Source organism: Poecile atricapillus, chromosome 4 (genome assembly GCF_030490865.1).
Source record: "Poecile atricapillus isolate bPoeAtr1 chromosome 4, bPoeAtr1.hap1, whole genome shotgun sequence".
Taxonomy (NCBI): domain Eukaryota; kingdom Metazoa; phylum Chordata; class Aves; order Passeriformes; family Paridae; genus Poecile; species Poecile atricapillus.
Genome location: NC_081252.1, coordinates 15854944 through 15870099, shown reverse-complemented (window position 1 = coordinate 15870099; position 15156 = coordinate 15854944). Strand labels below are relative to the sequence as shown.

Here is a 15156-nt window from a genome sequence, read left to right as displayed (position 1 = left end):
GAAAACTTATCTTAGTGTAGAGTTTTATTGTTCGCAGTCAAACACTCAACATTCTGCTGGCTTTCCTGAAAAAAAGCAGGCTGAAGGGTTTATTTCACCAGAGGAAGTTTTTCTTGTCAGCAGTGACAGATTCTTTTCTGTTTTTCCCTGAAGGAAAAGTTGCTCTCTGTAGGCAGCCTGTGTTGACTCAGACTCTATTCTTCTAGAATTTGTATATTCAAGAATGTATATAATTTAGCCTGGAATTTTAATTTACCATTCCAACAGTAAACTTAGTGTTATGTAATAAAAACCACAAACTTCTTATTGTTGTGTCTTTCTTATTGTTTTACTGCAAAAAATTAAATTATGTTTAATGTCATGATCTCATTATAATTTATTTAGAGCAAGTGATATTGTGTGGTGTATTTAAAAGATAAATGGGTAGAAGATGGCTGTATGTTGTTAGTTTATTTCTTCTTGTTCCCAAGGCAAGAATACTACCACTGGCCAAGTTGACGAAATAGGATTTCAGCAATGTGGAGCAGGATTTTAGCAGAGGTTAAAAAATAACCAAAGTGCAAAAGAAGATTTAATCCTTTTTCTTCTTTGTACCTTTTTTTTATGTGTGAAGAGTGATTTTTCTAGAAGAAAAAGATGTAGTGGTGTAGCTTAATTTAACTTTAGGCAATCTAGTTGCATTACCACATTTTTCTGCACTTTTACTGCAGTGAATAGGTTCATCTTACAATGGAAATAGAGGAAAAAAGTGCCTAAAACATTACCAAGAACTAGAGAAATATAACATTTCTATTAATAAACTTGTGCTGAAGTCAATTTAAAAATACCTTCCTAGCAAATACATTCATATTTGGAATACATGCATGGTAGTGCCAAGGGCTTGAGGAAGAAACATTACAACTTTGGTAAATTGTGAAAACTTAGCACTTGTTGTAATCCAGAAATTAGAAAAATATAAAGAAATAGATGCAAAATGCAAATACTTGTACGGAATGAAAATTTTCCTGTGGCTGCATATCTTACAACCTGTTATTTTGTCATGTTGTTAGACTGTTCGTAATGGAAAAGGGAAAGGTTCCTGCCCATAAAACCAAAGTTTTTAACAGTTTACTAATAGTCATGCTGTAGATGCACAAAAAAAATTCTAGTGGCTGGAGTGTCATATAGCTGTCATAGAGCTGTTATATTGAAATGCAGTTTGAAGATTTTCAAGTGTGAGACCAAAAGAAGTAACAAAAATGAACAAATATTTTATCTTTTCTTTCTGCTTTGATTTGTAGCGAAGCTTCCTGGGCTGTGCAACTTTTAGAGTGGGAGATCTGGTAAAGTCAAAGGAGCAACAGCTGACCCTTACCCTCAGGTAAGTATTTCCTACTGTTGTAAATCATGGTGAATTAATAATGCTTGGCATTTCTCATCTAAAGAAAGGCAGCAAGGATGGGGAAGGGTCTAGAACATGAGTCAGGCGAGGAATGGTTGAAGGAGCTGGTAGTGTTTATCCTGGAGAAAAGGAGGCTCAGTGGGGACTCGATCACCCTCTACAATTACCTGAAAGGAGGTGGTGTGAAGTGGGGGTCAGTCTCTTCTCTCAGGTAGCAAGTAAGGGGACAAGAGAAAATGGACCCAAGTTGCACCAGGTGAGGTTTAGATAGGAAACCAGGAAAAAAAATTCTTCTCAGGAAGGGTTATCAAGCACTGAAACAGGCTGCCCAGGGAAGTAGGACGGGTCGCCATCCCTGGAGGTATTTATATGACATGTAGATGTGGCCCTGGGAAACATGATTTAATAGTGGACATGGCAGATTAATGGTTGGACTCAAAGCTCTTCAAGGTCTTTTTCAACCTATACAATTCTATGATTGCTGCTTGACTGAGTTTTAAGCTCCATGTTCCATCAGGTATATTAGATGTCAACTTGAAGTGCTTCTAATTCTGCCATGCACAAATTCAAAACTAAACACTAAAATTAAATATCAACCCTATAACCTGGAGCTTCCCAGGTGCCAGAATAGAAAAGGTAATTTTTGAAGTATGATAACCTATGGAAAAATTGCAGGGAACTTGCCATAGGGAATATTCAAAGTTTCCTTTAGAAAGGAGCGTAAGATTCCCAGCTTTGTTTGGTTGCATGTGGATTAAAGAATTAACAGTGTACAGTTTGGTTTGTTTGCTAGGCATGTTTAAAGAAGGTGGGCCTAATTATTGAAGGTGTCTCCCATGTGAAAATGCTTGTGGTCTCCTAAACTCATTGTTACATGTAACCATACTGAAATTGTGGGGGGTGCAATGTACAACTAATCAGTGACAGGGTACAGAGATGAAGAAGGGTCAGAGACAATGTTCAAAACCCTAGGGCTGGGCTGAACAGATACATCTTAAAGCTGTGCACTGAAGGAAAAAAAAATCATCACCCCTGATACTGTCTTGCATGGCTTAAGATAAATGAAGGTACTAATCAAAACCTTTTGAAGGTTAGAGGTAACCTTTTAGGTAGTGATCTTCAGAATAAATTCATTGGACTTTATATAGTGCAGGGATTTTGTTGAGCTGATTTTTGCAAGTGCAATGGAGGCTTATTTGGGATTATGGGGAAGGTGCAGTTAAGCTTCACATAGTAACTGCTCAAGCTCCAAACTCCTACAAAGGCAATATTTTGGGAGGAAAGAAGCTGTGACTGGGAGAACTGAGACACTGGCATATGTTGTTCCTGGGATGTTGTACATAGGTGCTGTGGGCAACTTGTGTTACATTTGTCACCCCGAGCATAGGAAGACAGCCTTAAATTGTTTTAAGGAGCAAAGTATGACCCATCCTGAGATTTTTTAGAAAGGGGAACTTCTTGAAGTATTTTGGCACCTGCCTTCCGATTTCAACAAGAGTAATTGCACATGAGTGTTTAGTTTACAGGGCAAAATTAACAAAATACTTTGATTTTAATTTTTCCCAAACATAAGATGCCATGCCTAGCAAGAGAACTTTCTCTAACAAAAAGATCTGATTAGATAAAATGTGAACTGACTGTTCCCTATGGGAATCGATGGTTAGGTACATAAATTCCAGCTTAGTGATTGTAAGAATCTATTCAAAGTCCTAACATTTCAAAAGTGGGATTGTTTTCTGATTGACTATTCAGCAGCAGAAAGTCAGTAGAAATTATCCACATTTCTGAGATGAGAATTTAACCAGAGCAGTCTACTAATTTAAGCTTGCTCTCCTCTAATCACCCTGAGGTATTAGTACCTCTATCAGGAGGATAGAGGATATATCAAGGGACTTGTCAGAGCATAAAATTCTATTTAATTCTTGTTGATATTCTTGAAATGGGAGTTTATCAGGGAGTGCCTGTGATTGAGGTACTCCTTTGTTGATTTAAAGCAGAGATTTAAAGACCCAGAAATAGCTCGGTGGTGTGCCCTGTGAGGATTGGTGTAATTATATAATCTGGTTAATTTTGAATTTTTGAATTTTTAATTTATAATTTTTGAGTTTTCTTTTTGTTGTCCTTTTTTTTTAGTTATTATGTCCTCCCATTTTCTTTCTGAGGTACAACGTAACAATATAAAATTGTTTTCAAAGGAAGATTCTTGTATTTTTCTGTTGTTTGGTGGAGAGCTGGCATGTATCTATGGGGCACCAAAAGTTAATTAAAAAGGGGACATAGCAAGGCAGAAACCCCAGGGGCTCACACCCAATCAGAACACCCTGGGCTGCGACCCCACGAGGGTCTGGGGTGGGGCAACTCTTCCAGGGCTCACAGGGCACATCCCCTGAGGCAGAGGATGGAATTCCCTCTTGCCCATGCCTCTCACTTTAACAATGAAACTGAATCTTTGCCTCCCCGGGCAGGGGGGCACCTCACAACTGATCTTTTTTTAATTAACCTTTGATTGGAAACTTAGAATGTTTCTAAAACCATAGAAATCTCAACTCCCCCACAAAGCATCCACCTTGCTCTGTGGGACACTAAAAACACTAGCACCCAACAACAAAACAGATTAAGCAAACAAACAAAAACAAAATATGAAACAAACACTTAGCTCTTGGACAACAGCCAGGCAAATTAAGCAGCAGTGGTAGTTAATAAAAACATAAAGGTTTTTCAGTTCAGTCTCTTCCAGTTCTTGATTTTCTTTTAGGAAGGGAACAGCTCTTTGATCTCCTCTTATGAGGGGCAGAGTTCTCAGTGTTCAGCCTCAGCTCCTGTCCTGAAGATAGGGCCGTCGCCACTTCAGGGGATGATGATGAAACACTGGCCTTTGGAGCTCGGGTTACAGTTTTGACATTCCCGGAGAGGCTGCTAACCACCATGGAAAAGGCACAGCCCCGGAGGTGGAGCAGCGGCAGAAAGGGTTGGAACTGGAACAAGAATTACTGGGGGAAGAGAAGGTTAGGGGCTGGAAAAGAAGAGGAAAGGCAGGATAAAGGATCCCAGACTGTGTGGCCAGTGCCATCTCAGGAAGGGGTGGTCCAGGACAGAATATTTTCATTTTCCCAGCCAGGGAATGGGAATGTGGAAAGACAGGGGATAAAGGAGGACACGAGACGGCAGGCAGATGGTAGCAGACCTTCATTACTTCAGACATTCTCCATCCCTCGCCTGCCGTCAGGAAAACAGGGGATGGGATGGCAGAGAGACACAGGGGTGACGGGGAGTCGGCAACAGCCCCGAGCCATCTTGGCTTTTTTCACCCTTTGTCCTGCCCTTTGGAAAAAAGGATAGGAGAAGATATGGGGAGGTATACACAAAAGAAAAAAAGAGGAACTTTGCAGAAGCCAAAACACAGTCCACAGGAAGAGCAATACCGTCCATAATATTAATATTGTCCATAAAGGTCCTTCCCATGTATAAAAAAAATAAAACCGTCTATAATACATCTTGTTGGGTAATGGTAGATGTTTATCCCAGTGCCTAGTCTTGCCTCCACCCCCTGTAAGCCCTTTTCCCCCGTGCCCCTGAGGCACTCTCAACTTGGCTCTCCTGCCAGGTATTCTCGAGTCCTCCTTTCTAAGTTGAGGGTCTCGCCAGCTCTCAAGCCTTCAGCCAGGGACGTATGGGGTGTCCATGGAGCCGGTCCTGCTGTTCTCCTGGTGCCTCACTGGATGTCCACATTCTCCACCATTGACACACTGTGCTTTTCCGTTTTCCTACCATTGTACCCTAATAGTGATTGAATACAAGTTACAAAACCTCTGCAAAAGAACTTTTTATTTTGATTGTCCTTTCTTCTCCATAAAGATGCCCTAAACCGGTGGCCGAGTGTTTTTGGTAGATCTGTGCGTGTGTAGATAATCATCAAAACATGAAAAGGTCAATTAGTAGAATTACTTCAGTATACACAACTGATGCTGGCTGAGGAATTTAGTTACTAGGGATTTGGGATTGCAGTTTCCAATATGGAATTTATAAAAAGAGAGATGCTTTCTATAGACTTGCATGTTTAACTTTGCAATGATAATGCAATGTCACTTGCTTCTAGCTTTCTCATACAGTTGTGATGATGAATGGCGTAAATTGGCTGTTGAATGAAACGAAAGTATTTTTCAGTAGAAGAATGTTTCTTAATATTGACTTGTTGCAGCCTGCAACCTCAGGATCTTGTCCAGGGAAGCAGCAGGGTTCTGGGGACCAGCATGAAACACCAACGAGACGGGCTCCCGTTCATGAAACCATTTATTCAGCATGAGAACAAACTCAGGTCCAGAACAGAGAGCCCCGAACAGAGGCACAGCAGGGGTTTTTGAGGGACAGAACCGAGGGTTTACACCTTTGAGGGTGGAGTTCAGGCTCAGGGACCATTAGAAACACACCAAGGGAGAACCCCCCAGGGACTCAAACCCAATCAGAACTCCTGGGCCGCCCTTCACAAGGGGTTTGGGGTGGGACAATGTAACTCTTTGTCTCCCTGAGGCCGCTGCAACATCTGCTCCTTTTTTATTTTTTTTTTTTTTTTTCAAATTTTAATTAGGAGCTTAAAATGTTTCCAAACATACACCTTAAAATCTCACCTCTTCCACAGAGCACCCACTTTGCTTTGTGGGACACCAATAGCTCAATAACAAAACACACTAAGCAAACAGAAAAAACAAAATTGAAAACAAACACTTAAATCTCGGACTACGCCGGGCAAATTAAACGGTGATGGTACTTAATGCAAACATAATTTTTTTTTTTTTTGTTCAGTCTCTTCCACTTTAGGATTCTCTGTTAGGAAGGGTGCAGCTCTTAGATCTCCTCTCACGAGGGGCAGAATTCTTCGATCTCCAGCTTCGGCTCCGGCTCCCATGTGGGCGTCACCGCTTTAGATGATCTCGGTGAAACACTGGCTTTGGGAGCTCGGTTACAGTTTCGATTTCCCCGGAGGAGGTGTTGCCCACGATGGAAAAGGCACAGCCCCCAGGGGTGGAGCACCGAACAAAGGGATGGGGCCAAGCAGGAGTTACTGGGGGAAGGGAAGGTTCGGGACCGGAAAAGAAGGAGCAAGGCGGGAAACCAGGGATCCCAGACCGCGTGGCCGGCGCCATCTTGGGATGGGGGGGGGAGGCCGGGACAGGCTTTCCCGGACAGGGAACGGGGAATATGGAAAGACAGGGGGTGAAGGAGGACACGGAACGGCGGGCAGACGGCAGCAACCCCGAGCCATCTTAGCTTTTTTCACCCTTTGTCCTGCCCTTAGGAACAGAGGAAAGGGGAAGGTACAGGAAGGTATACACCAAAAAAGGAACTCCACAGAAGACAAAAACAGCCCACCGGAAGATCCATACCGTCCATAATCGTCCATAATGTTGATATAATCGTCCATAATGTTGATATAATCGTCCATAATCGTCCATAGTGTTAATAGAATCGTCCATAATGTTGATATCGTCCATAATACGTCTCGTTGGGTGATGTTGGGTGCTTGTCCCAGCGTCTGGTCTCGGCTCCCCCACCTCCGTAATCCCTTTTCTTCCCCCATGCCCGAGGCACTCTCAACCCAGTCTCCCTGCCAGGTACTCTCGAGTCCTCCTTTCCAAGGCGGGGGTCTCGCCGGCTCTCAAGCCATCAGCCGGGGACTTACGAGGTGTCCATGGAGCCGCTCCTGCTGTTCTCCTGGATGCCACGCATTCTCTCACCATTTGTTGCAGCCTGCAACCTCAGGATCTTGTCCAGGGAAGCAGCAGGGTTCTGGGGACCAGCATGAAACACCAACGAGACGGGCTCCCGTTCATGAAACCATTTATTCAGCATGAGAACAAACTCAGGTCCAGAACAGAGAGCCCCGAACAGAGGCACAGCAGGGGTTTTTGAGGGACAGAACCGAGGGTTTACACCTTTGAGGGTGGAGTTCAGGCTCAGGGACCATTAGAAACACACCAAGGGAGAACCCCCCAGGGACTCAAACCCAATCAGAACTCCTGGGCCGCCCTTCACAAGGGGTTTGGGGTGGGACAATGTAACTCTTTGTCTCCCTGAGGCCGCTGCAACATTGACTCTATAATATAGTGTGTCCAATTTAAAAAATAAAATCATATATATTTATTTTCTTTCTAAATGAGAGCTAGGTGTACTGGCTGCTAATTAAGTAATAAAAGCTGATTTTTTTTTTTCCAATTGATCTAATTTTTAAGTTCAATTTAGAGGATCTTTTACCATGCCTTTCTGTTAAGAACAGCATGATTTGGGGTTTTGGTTGTTTTTTTCTTGGTTGAGCTCTATGGCTTTTTGCAAGGAGATAGCAATCTGTACTTCCATTAGCCCCTTTCCCTGTGGTGGTAGTTTGCCTGTTTCCAGGAAGATTCTCTTTAGCTTGGGAAATTTTGGTATGAGTGTATCTCTTTGACATGTTTCTCTTAAGACTTTGACAAAAGTGTGAGTAGGGTACTTCAGTGTGAAACTGGGGTGGTGTCAATGCCACCCAGATCCTTTGGCCTCTGTGAGGAGGAACTGTATGGCAGTGGAGCTACACAAATAGGAATTAGGAGGGAGTGCATTAATTATACAGATTATCTGGGAGGTTGTGCCTCTGCATATCTGTCAATCATTTACTATACAGACTTCTTTAAGCTTGTGTCAGTGGTTAAACTCTTGGACAGTATCTATTTGTCTAGCTGTCCGATTTTAGTTGTCGTCTTTCCATTAATCTTGGACAGGACTGAATTTCTTTAAAGAAAGGAGATAAACCTAACTATTTTTGGAGAGAAAGTGCTCCTAATTTCTCTCCCTCCTAACTGCTTGTGGGCCACAAAACATGTAACTTCACTTTGGTAGTAGTAATAGTCACAAAGTTTAACTAACTAGAGAGAATTGAAAAGCAGCACAGGAATTTCTTTAGTAATTTATGTACTTAGCATAACTTCCCAACAAATGATGACTATAAAATACTATATATTTAGCTGCTTTTCTCTATTAAAATTCAAGAGATATCTGTCTACAAGTTGTTGTACTTGGTCTCCCTCCTGAAATTGTTTCTTGGCTGCTTTATGTTGTGTCATCTACCTCAGGAACCTGCTGAACAACAGCCTGACTATAAGTCAGGCAAATCTCCAATACCATTGAGGTGAATCTTGTTCTGACATGAAACTTAATCAACTGTACATGGAAATAATGAAAACAGGAGGAACTGAACATTGCAAAACTTTGTTTATTTACCTTAGAATGCAGCAGAATGTTATTTACAGTGGAGTTGTTTAAAACCAGTATTGATTATTGTAATAGGCTCCACTGTGAATTCACAGATAAACATTTTTGTAAGTACAATACTTTTGTGCTTGGATATATCAAAATATATTCTAGCAGTGGAGAAATTAATTTTATGACAATCTGTAGGACAGCATGTGCTAATTGCATTAATTGTGTATTATGCACTGGAGAAAGGGGCTGCCTGCTAGACTCTGTCATGCAGTTTGCTTTTCAGGCAGTCACTTTGTCTTTTATAATTAACACAGCCATGCAAACGTCAAGTCTGTTTCCTTTTTTTATTTGGTGCTATTGAATACTTTTTTTTTCTTTTTCTTTTTTTTTTTTTTTTTAAGAAAAGTATATGACCATGGGAACCAATGAACAGGACTAAATTTGTGTAATAATGGGACTTGAGATCAGAACTGGAGGCAAATGACTGCTGTTTCAGTCCATCTAGCTCACATATTTTCCATCATTAGCTTGTTACTTTCGTCCTCTCTGTATTCCTTGGTCAATATTTTACGGCCAGAAGTAATAAAGTGGGCACAAATTCCTGCTGCTCATGGTGTTACTGGCTACCTCCTTCCCTCACATTTGAGGAAACTAATACTGACCTGGGGATCCTTATGGACTTGGGATGGTAGAGAAATCTATTTCAAATGCAGGTGCTCTGTAAACAGGTATCAGAAAATTTCTGCTCCTTGTCCCAGGGTACTAAAAAATGTAATCAGTTTTCCAGCATCATAAGCCAGCTGGATTTTGTGCCATGTATGGACTTCTTATGTTGACACTGATTTTATTCTTTTTGCAGTATCCCACATCCCACCTTGTCATATGCAGGTTGTCAAAGTGCAGTCCTTGGTTCTGTGGGGATATAGTCTCCTCTTTTATGACTGGGAGCAATTTGATGCAGGGATCACCTTCACCACACCATGTGGGTGCAGAGTGTCCTTCTCAGCATTATTAAACTACAGCAAATAAGCTGATTTCATCCTAATGTGTTATGAAGTATCCTAAAACAAATTAATTATTTCTCTGATGCTCTGTTGAACAGTATGTATGTGTGAGAGCCTCTTCACATCTCTGCAGGCAAAAGACACAAAGCGTGTACATAGATGTGTGTGTGCGCTCAATGCTGTTAGCGCAAAGTAAAATTATTACGTGTTTTCACAGCAGTTTTGCCCTGGACATTTATAGAGCTCTTTGTTTATTTGTATGCCTGTAGCATTCAAAAGAAACTTTGGTTTGATGATTTGTTGGTTTCGTTGTTGTTGGCTTTTTTGATTAAATTGTGTCTTCAGATTTCTGTGTGGGAAGATAAGATCTGGAGAAAGAAGTGCAACTGCAATGCAGTAAGTTCCACTGTTTAGCTTAATTGTGTTGCATTACCTTCTCCTGCAAGTAATGCATGTTCCAGATCATAATATTACATATGTATCAGACCAGAGCAGGAGTGAATTTGAGAATAAAATAGAACTACTTAAAAAAAAAAAGATGCGAAAGTGAAATTAGATCAATCACTGTTTTTAAACCCATGCAAAATATATACTGCTCCTCATGCAGGCAAGCAATGCAGTGTTTACTGTTATATTGACGCCAAGCTTTTAATAACAGTAGCAAGGGGAACATTTAGTGTTCTAAAGACCAAGAGACGAAGACTGGGAAAGTGTAGCTAGCATGTCCGTTGTATTTTACTGGAGCAACAGGCCTTGTTGGCTTGGGTCAGTTAATTCACTTGACACTTGGATCAGAATAGCTTAAGCTGTTGAAAAATTTTCAGGCTCATAACCACACACTTCAGTTTTTAAATATAACTGTGATTTGCTGACATCTGATGTATTTCCTTTCTGCTTGGGTATGCTGTAGACCATTTGTTGACATAGCCTAGTTTGGATGCCAGTTTGACACTAGAAGGAGAAAAGAAGTGAAGTCAAACCATGAAGCTGTAGCAACTCAGGGGAAAGTTCTTCATTCAGAAGGCCCTTAAGCTGTTCTCATGCATTTTAAAATTATTATGTATTTGTGCTCATAAGCACCATCTAGACACTGAACACTTATTACTTTTCTTCTGGATACTTTGTTAATATATGCTTCTTCAATTGCAAAACTATCTGTAACTGGTTAGTTTTTAATTGTTTCTTTATTGTCAGTAATTAATTTGGCTTAGACAAAATGAAGTTTTACACATGTAAATTATGAAGAATTATGTTTATTTTGCAAGGTTTTATAGAAGACCAGATTTGTATAGTTGCAAGATGAGTGGATGCATTTGAGTGCATATTAAACCCTGATGGTTTGCAACCAAAATAATTATTTAATTTGGAAGTTTTGGGGGTAACTATTTTTTAGACTTTACTGTAGGAGTTGGACTTGGTGGTTCTAATGGGTACCTTCCAATTCAGCACATTCAATAATTCTGTGATTTTATGATTTTATGACATTGAACTTTTCTAGGTATTCTTTTTTCCTGATTCATGACTCTTCATTTTCACTGCTCAGATAATGCACAGTATTGCCCCAAACGTATTTGTTTTGATTTTCCTTCCTTGCTGTGTTTTTGTAATTCTGCTGAACTTATTCTCGTCATTTTCTTTTGTCTAGTTTTGCTTGGTGCCTTTTCATTATTATGAAATGGTCTGTTAGTCTTCTTTCCTTCCTTTCAAAAAAATCCAGCTGTTCAGAATAAGCCAGGGGAGATAGACTATGCCATTAACCTTGGTGCTGTGCTTCCAGTGAAAGCTGAAAAAGCATTTGGTATCTTTCTGGAGTTTAAAATCTTGTCTCCTCCAAAAAGTAGTCAGTGATACTCTTTTCTTGGGGATATACATCTGAATTGTTATTTGTTTTTGATTAATTGGAAGTAAACTATTTGTGGAGCTGATAATAAAGGAATTTACCTGGAACAGTACTATCATTCACATATAGTTCAAGAAATGGGATGGATTCTCAATAATTACTCTGTGGAGGGATTACAAAGGGAAAAGTGATATTCATATTAGTTCCACTGTTTTGGTTTTGCAGGGGTTGGTTATATTAATACACTAAATATGTCCTTTCTTTGAATATTAGGAAACAAAGCCATGTACTCTGCAGTGGGATTGCAGATCCTCAGTGGAATATTGGTGTAGTATTACAGCACTTTAGCCAAGAGTCCATAGACAGGATAAGGTTTAGAATGAAAACCTGGCAGTGTTCATGGATTCATGCATCATTTATAGCACTTACCTGTCCTCATTTTTGTGATGAAAACTTTCATTGTCCTGAAGAAGTTGCCTCATTGCTAACATCTGTTTTGTGATGGTAAATAACCAATTCAATACAGGTGACTGCAGCTTTACAGAATGGAGAGGGGACTAAATATGTACTGACAATATTTTAATTGAAAGAATTTAATGCTGTAAGTGATCCAGTGTCATGGGTTGTTTTTTTTTCCAGAACATCTGATGCTGGAAGGACAGTTGGTACCATTGAAGTCAATCTTCTGAAGATGGGAGAGCTAGAGGAGGGGGAAACAGACCACATCACAGCAGATACCCAGGATCAAAAGGTGGAAACTCAGTTTATTGCATGAAGTAAATTAGAATGATCAGTTTTACCAGATGTCTAAAATACTAATTACCAAATTGGGTCAAGGACTTAAAATTTCTGGACACTTATCTCCCTCAACTGAAAAAAGAAAAAAACCTCATGAAAATGTATGGAGTAATATTCTAACCTGAGTTTCCTAGCCCATTTCCTTCTTAAAGAAAAAAATAGCTTATTTTTATATCAGCTGAATATATTTGATCAGTTTTGATCAAAAAATTGTCAAGAGAGATACCATAAGTACAGCTTATTTTTTCCTTGGATAGCTGCTCTGCTTTCTGCCCTTGAAGTCCTGTTCATGTTGATTTTTATGTGCAATCTGTGCCCACAATACCGAAAAGCTTGGAAAAATGACAGGCAAACCAAAGAAGAGATGAATTCCTTTGCAGAGGGACAGGTTCATCTGTTTCATGGTGTTTCATGGGTGCACACAATTTTTGCAGCCCTAATATGGTGGTTTACTGCTTAATGCTACAGTGTATCCTGTTCCTCATTAAAAAAACAAAAAAGCAAAACTGCTACAGAGAATGCAGCATTTTTTTGTTTGGAAGTAACATATAATACTATTTTTTGAGAAAAGGACATTCTTTTTAATATCTTTTCTGCTTAGCCAAACAAGTCTGCTTTTGGGTCAAAAATTCTGAGGGTAGATTTTATACTTTATTTGACCAAATATCTCAAAGGACTTCAGTGCCTTTTTAAAACAGCTGATGAGTGGAACCAGTTCCAAAAAGCCAACAAATGCTGTAAAATCTTTCTGATTTTGAACTGTAAAACTTACATAATAGAGGCAACATGAGCTGTATTTTCAGCCTTCTCTTTTATTTTGCTTTTCTTCCACTTCAAAATGTAGAATGAGACTCCTTGCAATTATTTGAGATGTAATTAATGAGCTGTGTCCTGCTTGGGGGAGACAGAAGGCTTTAATAGCAATTTTCTTGCTATTAAATACTTGTAAAGAGAGACCAGACTCATGACAGGTGTATTCTCTGTGATCTTAAAAGGAGTCCTTGCTTTGTACAAATCAGTTGCAGCACAGTTTTGGTTTATATGTTGATAATGAGGATGCAATTGTGAGAATGTGGAGTTATTGAATTAATATAAAATAAATAAGTTTTGAACTGGGTTTGCTCACTTTTAGATAAACTATGTGCAGGAATTTCTCATGGAAGAGGAAGTCAATGGTTAAATTCATTTTCAGGTATCTCCTGGTAGAGAGTACATCATGTGTTGCTCTCCACCTTAAGTTCTCCACGGAGCTTCTGGGAACTGGGGAAGCCCTTGGCACAGAGCTCTGTATCACCTTTAGAGACTGCCATTTGTTTTCTGGCTAGGGGTAGGAGGAGCATTAAAAATATAGGTCATACTACATTTAACATAGGTGTACACTGATTGCTTTTTTCATAAACTTTTTATACTTTTATGCACTAATCTTATCAAAACAATATTCTGGTTCACTTATATAAAAAATCATTTCAATCACAAAATGTGAGCACATTTTAAAGCACATTTTTGTGCTTCCTAGTTTTCCCTTGTTTGAAAATTAATGAAATGTTTTCTTGTACTGTGCATGTGAAAACTGCTTTGCCTAAAGAAACCTCTTTGAAAGCACAAAACATGCCAAAAATTGTTTTAAACTAAAGTGACTTATTCTTATAATAAAACTAACTTATTAAGCTAAACTATTAATATCTCTCAACATTTCTAGCATTATACTGGTAGAAAACATTTGTGTTTTATTATGGAACAGCTGATAACATTTTGTCATTTTCTTGACTATAATTCTGATTATGTTACAGTATTTTGGAACAGAAATATAAAGATAAAAATATAAATTGAAATTAAAACTTGAGAAGTTTATATTATTATCAGTGATAGTTTTCAGCCTACCTTTTATAAACTTCCATGGATTTATTTCAGACTCCTGAATGCATCACATTTGTGGCTGTTTTTCTTTTGCAGTCTGCATTGGTTCGTGAGTGTACAGCCACTGAAGGCATAAGTGGGAAAGACAACCTGCCTTCCTTAAATGCAGGTAAGAATTCCAATATCTGTAAGAGATGGTTCTTGCAATGCTATGTCTGGTCCTGAATAAATCACACTGATTCATGGCTGAGCTCATAAATATCTCTTCAAACGCTGCACAGATGTGCAGATATTGATTTAAATTCAATATTTTAGTGTTTTATATATATTTGATGTAATCATTTTACTAAGAAATTTGAAGAAATGTGTGTCAATTACGCTTTCTGAAGCAGTGCTGAAATCTTCATCTCCTACATCTTTACTGTTTGATGATTTTCAAGACTGTCTGTGACTTCTGTTGGCATGGAATTACGTCATTGCATTCTGTTAAATAATGATGCGTTATTTGTAAGTGAATACCTGGAACAATTAACCTCTCTCATAGCTGATGAAGTGGCAGATTCAGTTTGATCTGAAAATTATCTGTCCTAGAAAGAAGTGAGCTGTTGGCATGGCATTCCCAATTCTAGGTCAACTCTGGGCTTGAGTGCATGGTGTTAAACTAGATGTATTTCTCTTTCATTATGCTGAGAAATATTACATGCTGGTATGCTGCACCATAAAACTTTTATTAGCCCAAGTTTATGAATCTCCATTACTCTGCAGTAACAATGTCACAAATAAGTTATATGGGTCATCTGAAACCACAGTGCTGTCAAGAATTCTGTGTTTGCTGCATACAGTTGAGGAGGAATGTTTCTGAAGTTTTACAGCCTTTAGAAACCTTTACTGAAACTTTTTCATCTGACTTCTCTAATAGGGCAGACTTATTGAATCAGCTTTGCAGTCTGAAGGAAGTACTAAAACCCTCCAAAAATTAAATTGTTCCATATATGCATGAATGCTGCAATTTTTTTCTGTGAGTTGTTGAGACTAGATCAGAAAAA

General features: G+C 39.3%; 1 protein-coding gene across 1 annotated transcript in view; it reads left to right on the top strand.

The window, feature by feature from the left end:
* The window catches only part of INPP4B (inositol polyphosphate-4-phosphatase type II B), a 309603-nt gene that overhangs the window by 174950 nt on the left and 119497 nt on the right, over positions 1-15156 (top strand). The window contains exons 9-11 of the mRNA XM_058837251.1: positions 1281-1360; positions 12095-12206; positions 14207-14279. Of these exons, the coding sequence (XP_058693234.1) occupies positions 1281-1360; positions 12095-12206; positions 14207-14279 (265 nt within the window). The remainder of the gene's footprint in view (positions 1-1280; positions 1361-12094; positions 12207-14206; positions 14280-15156) is intronic.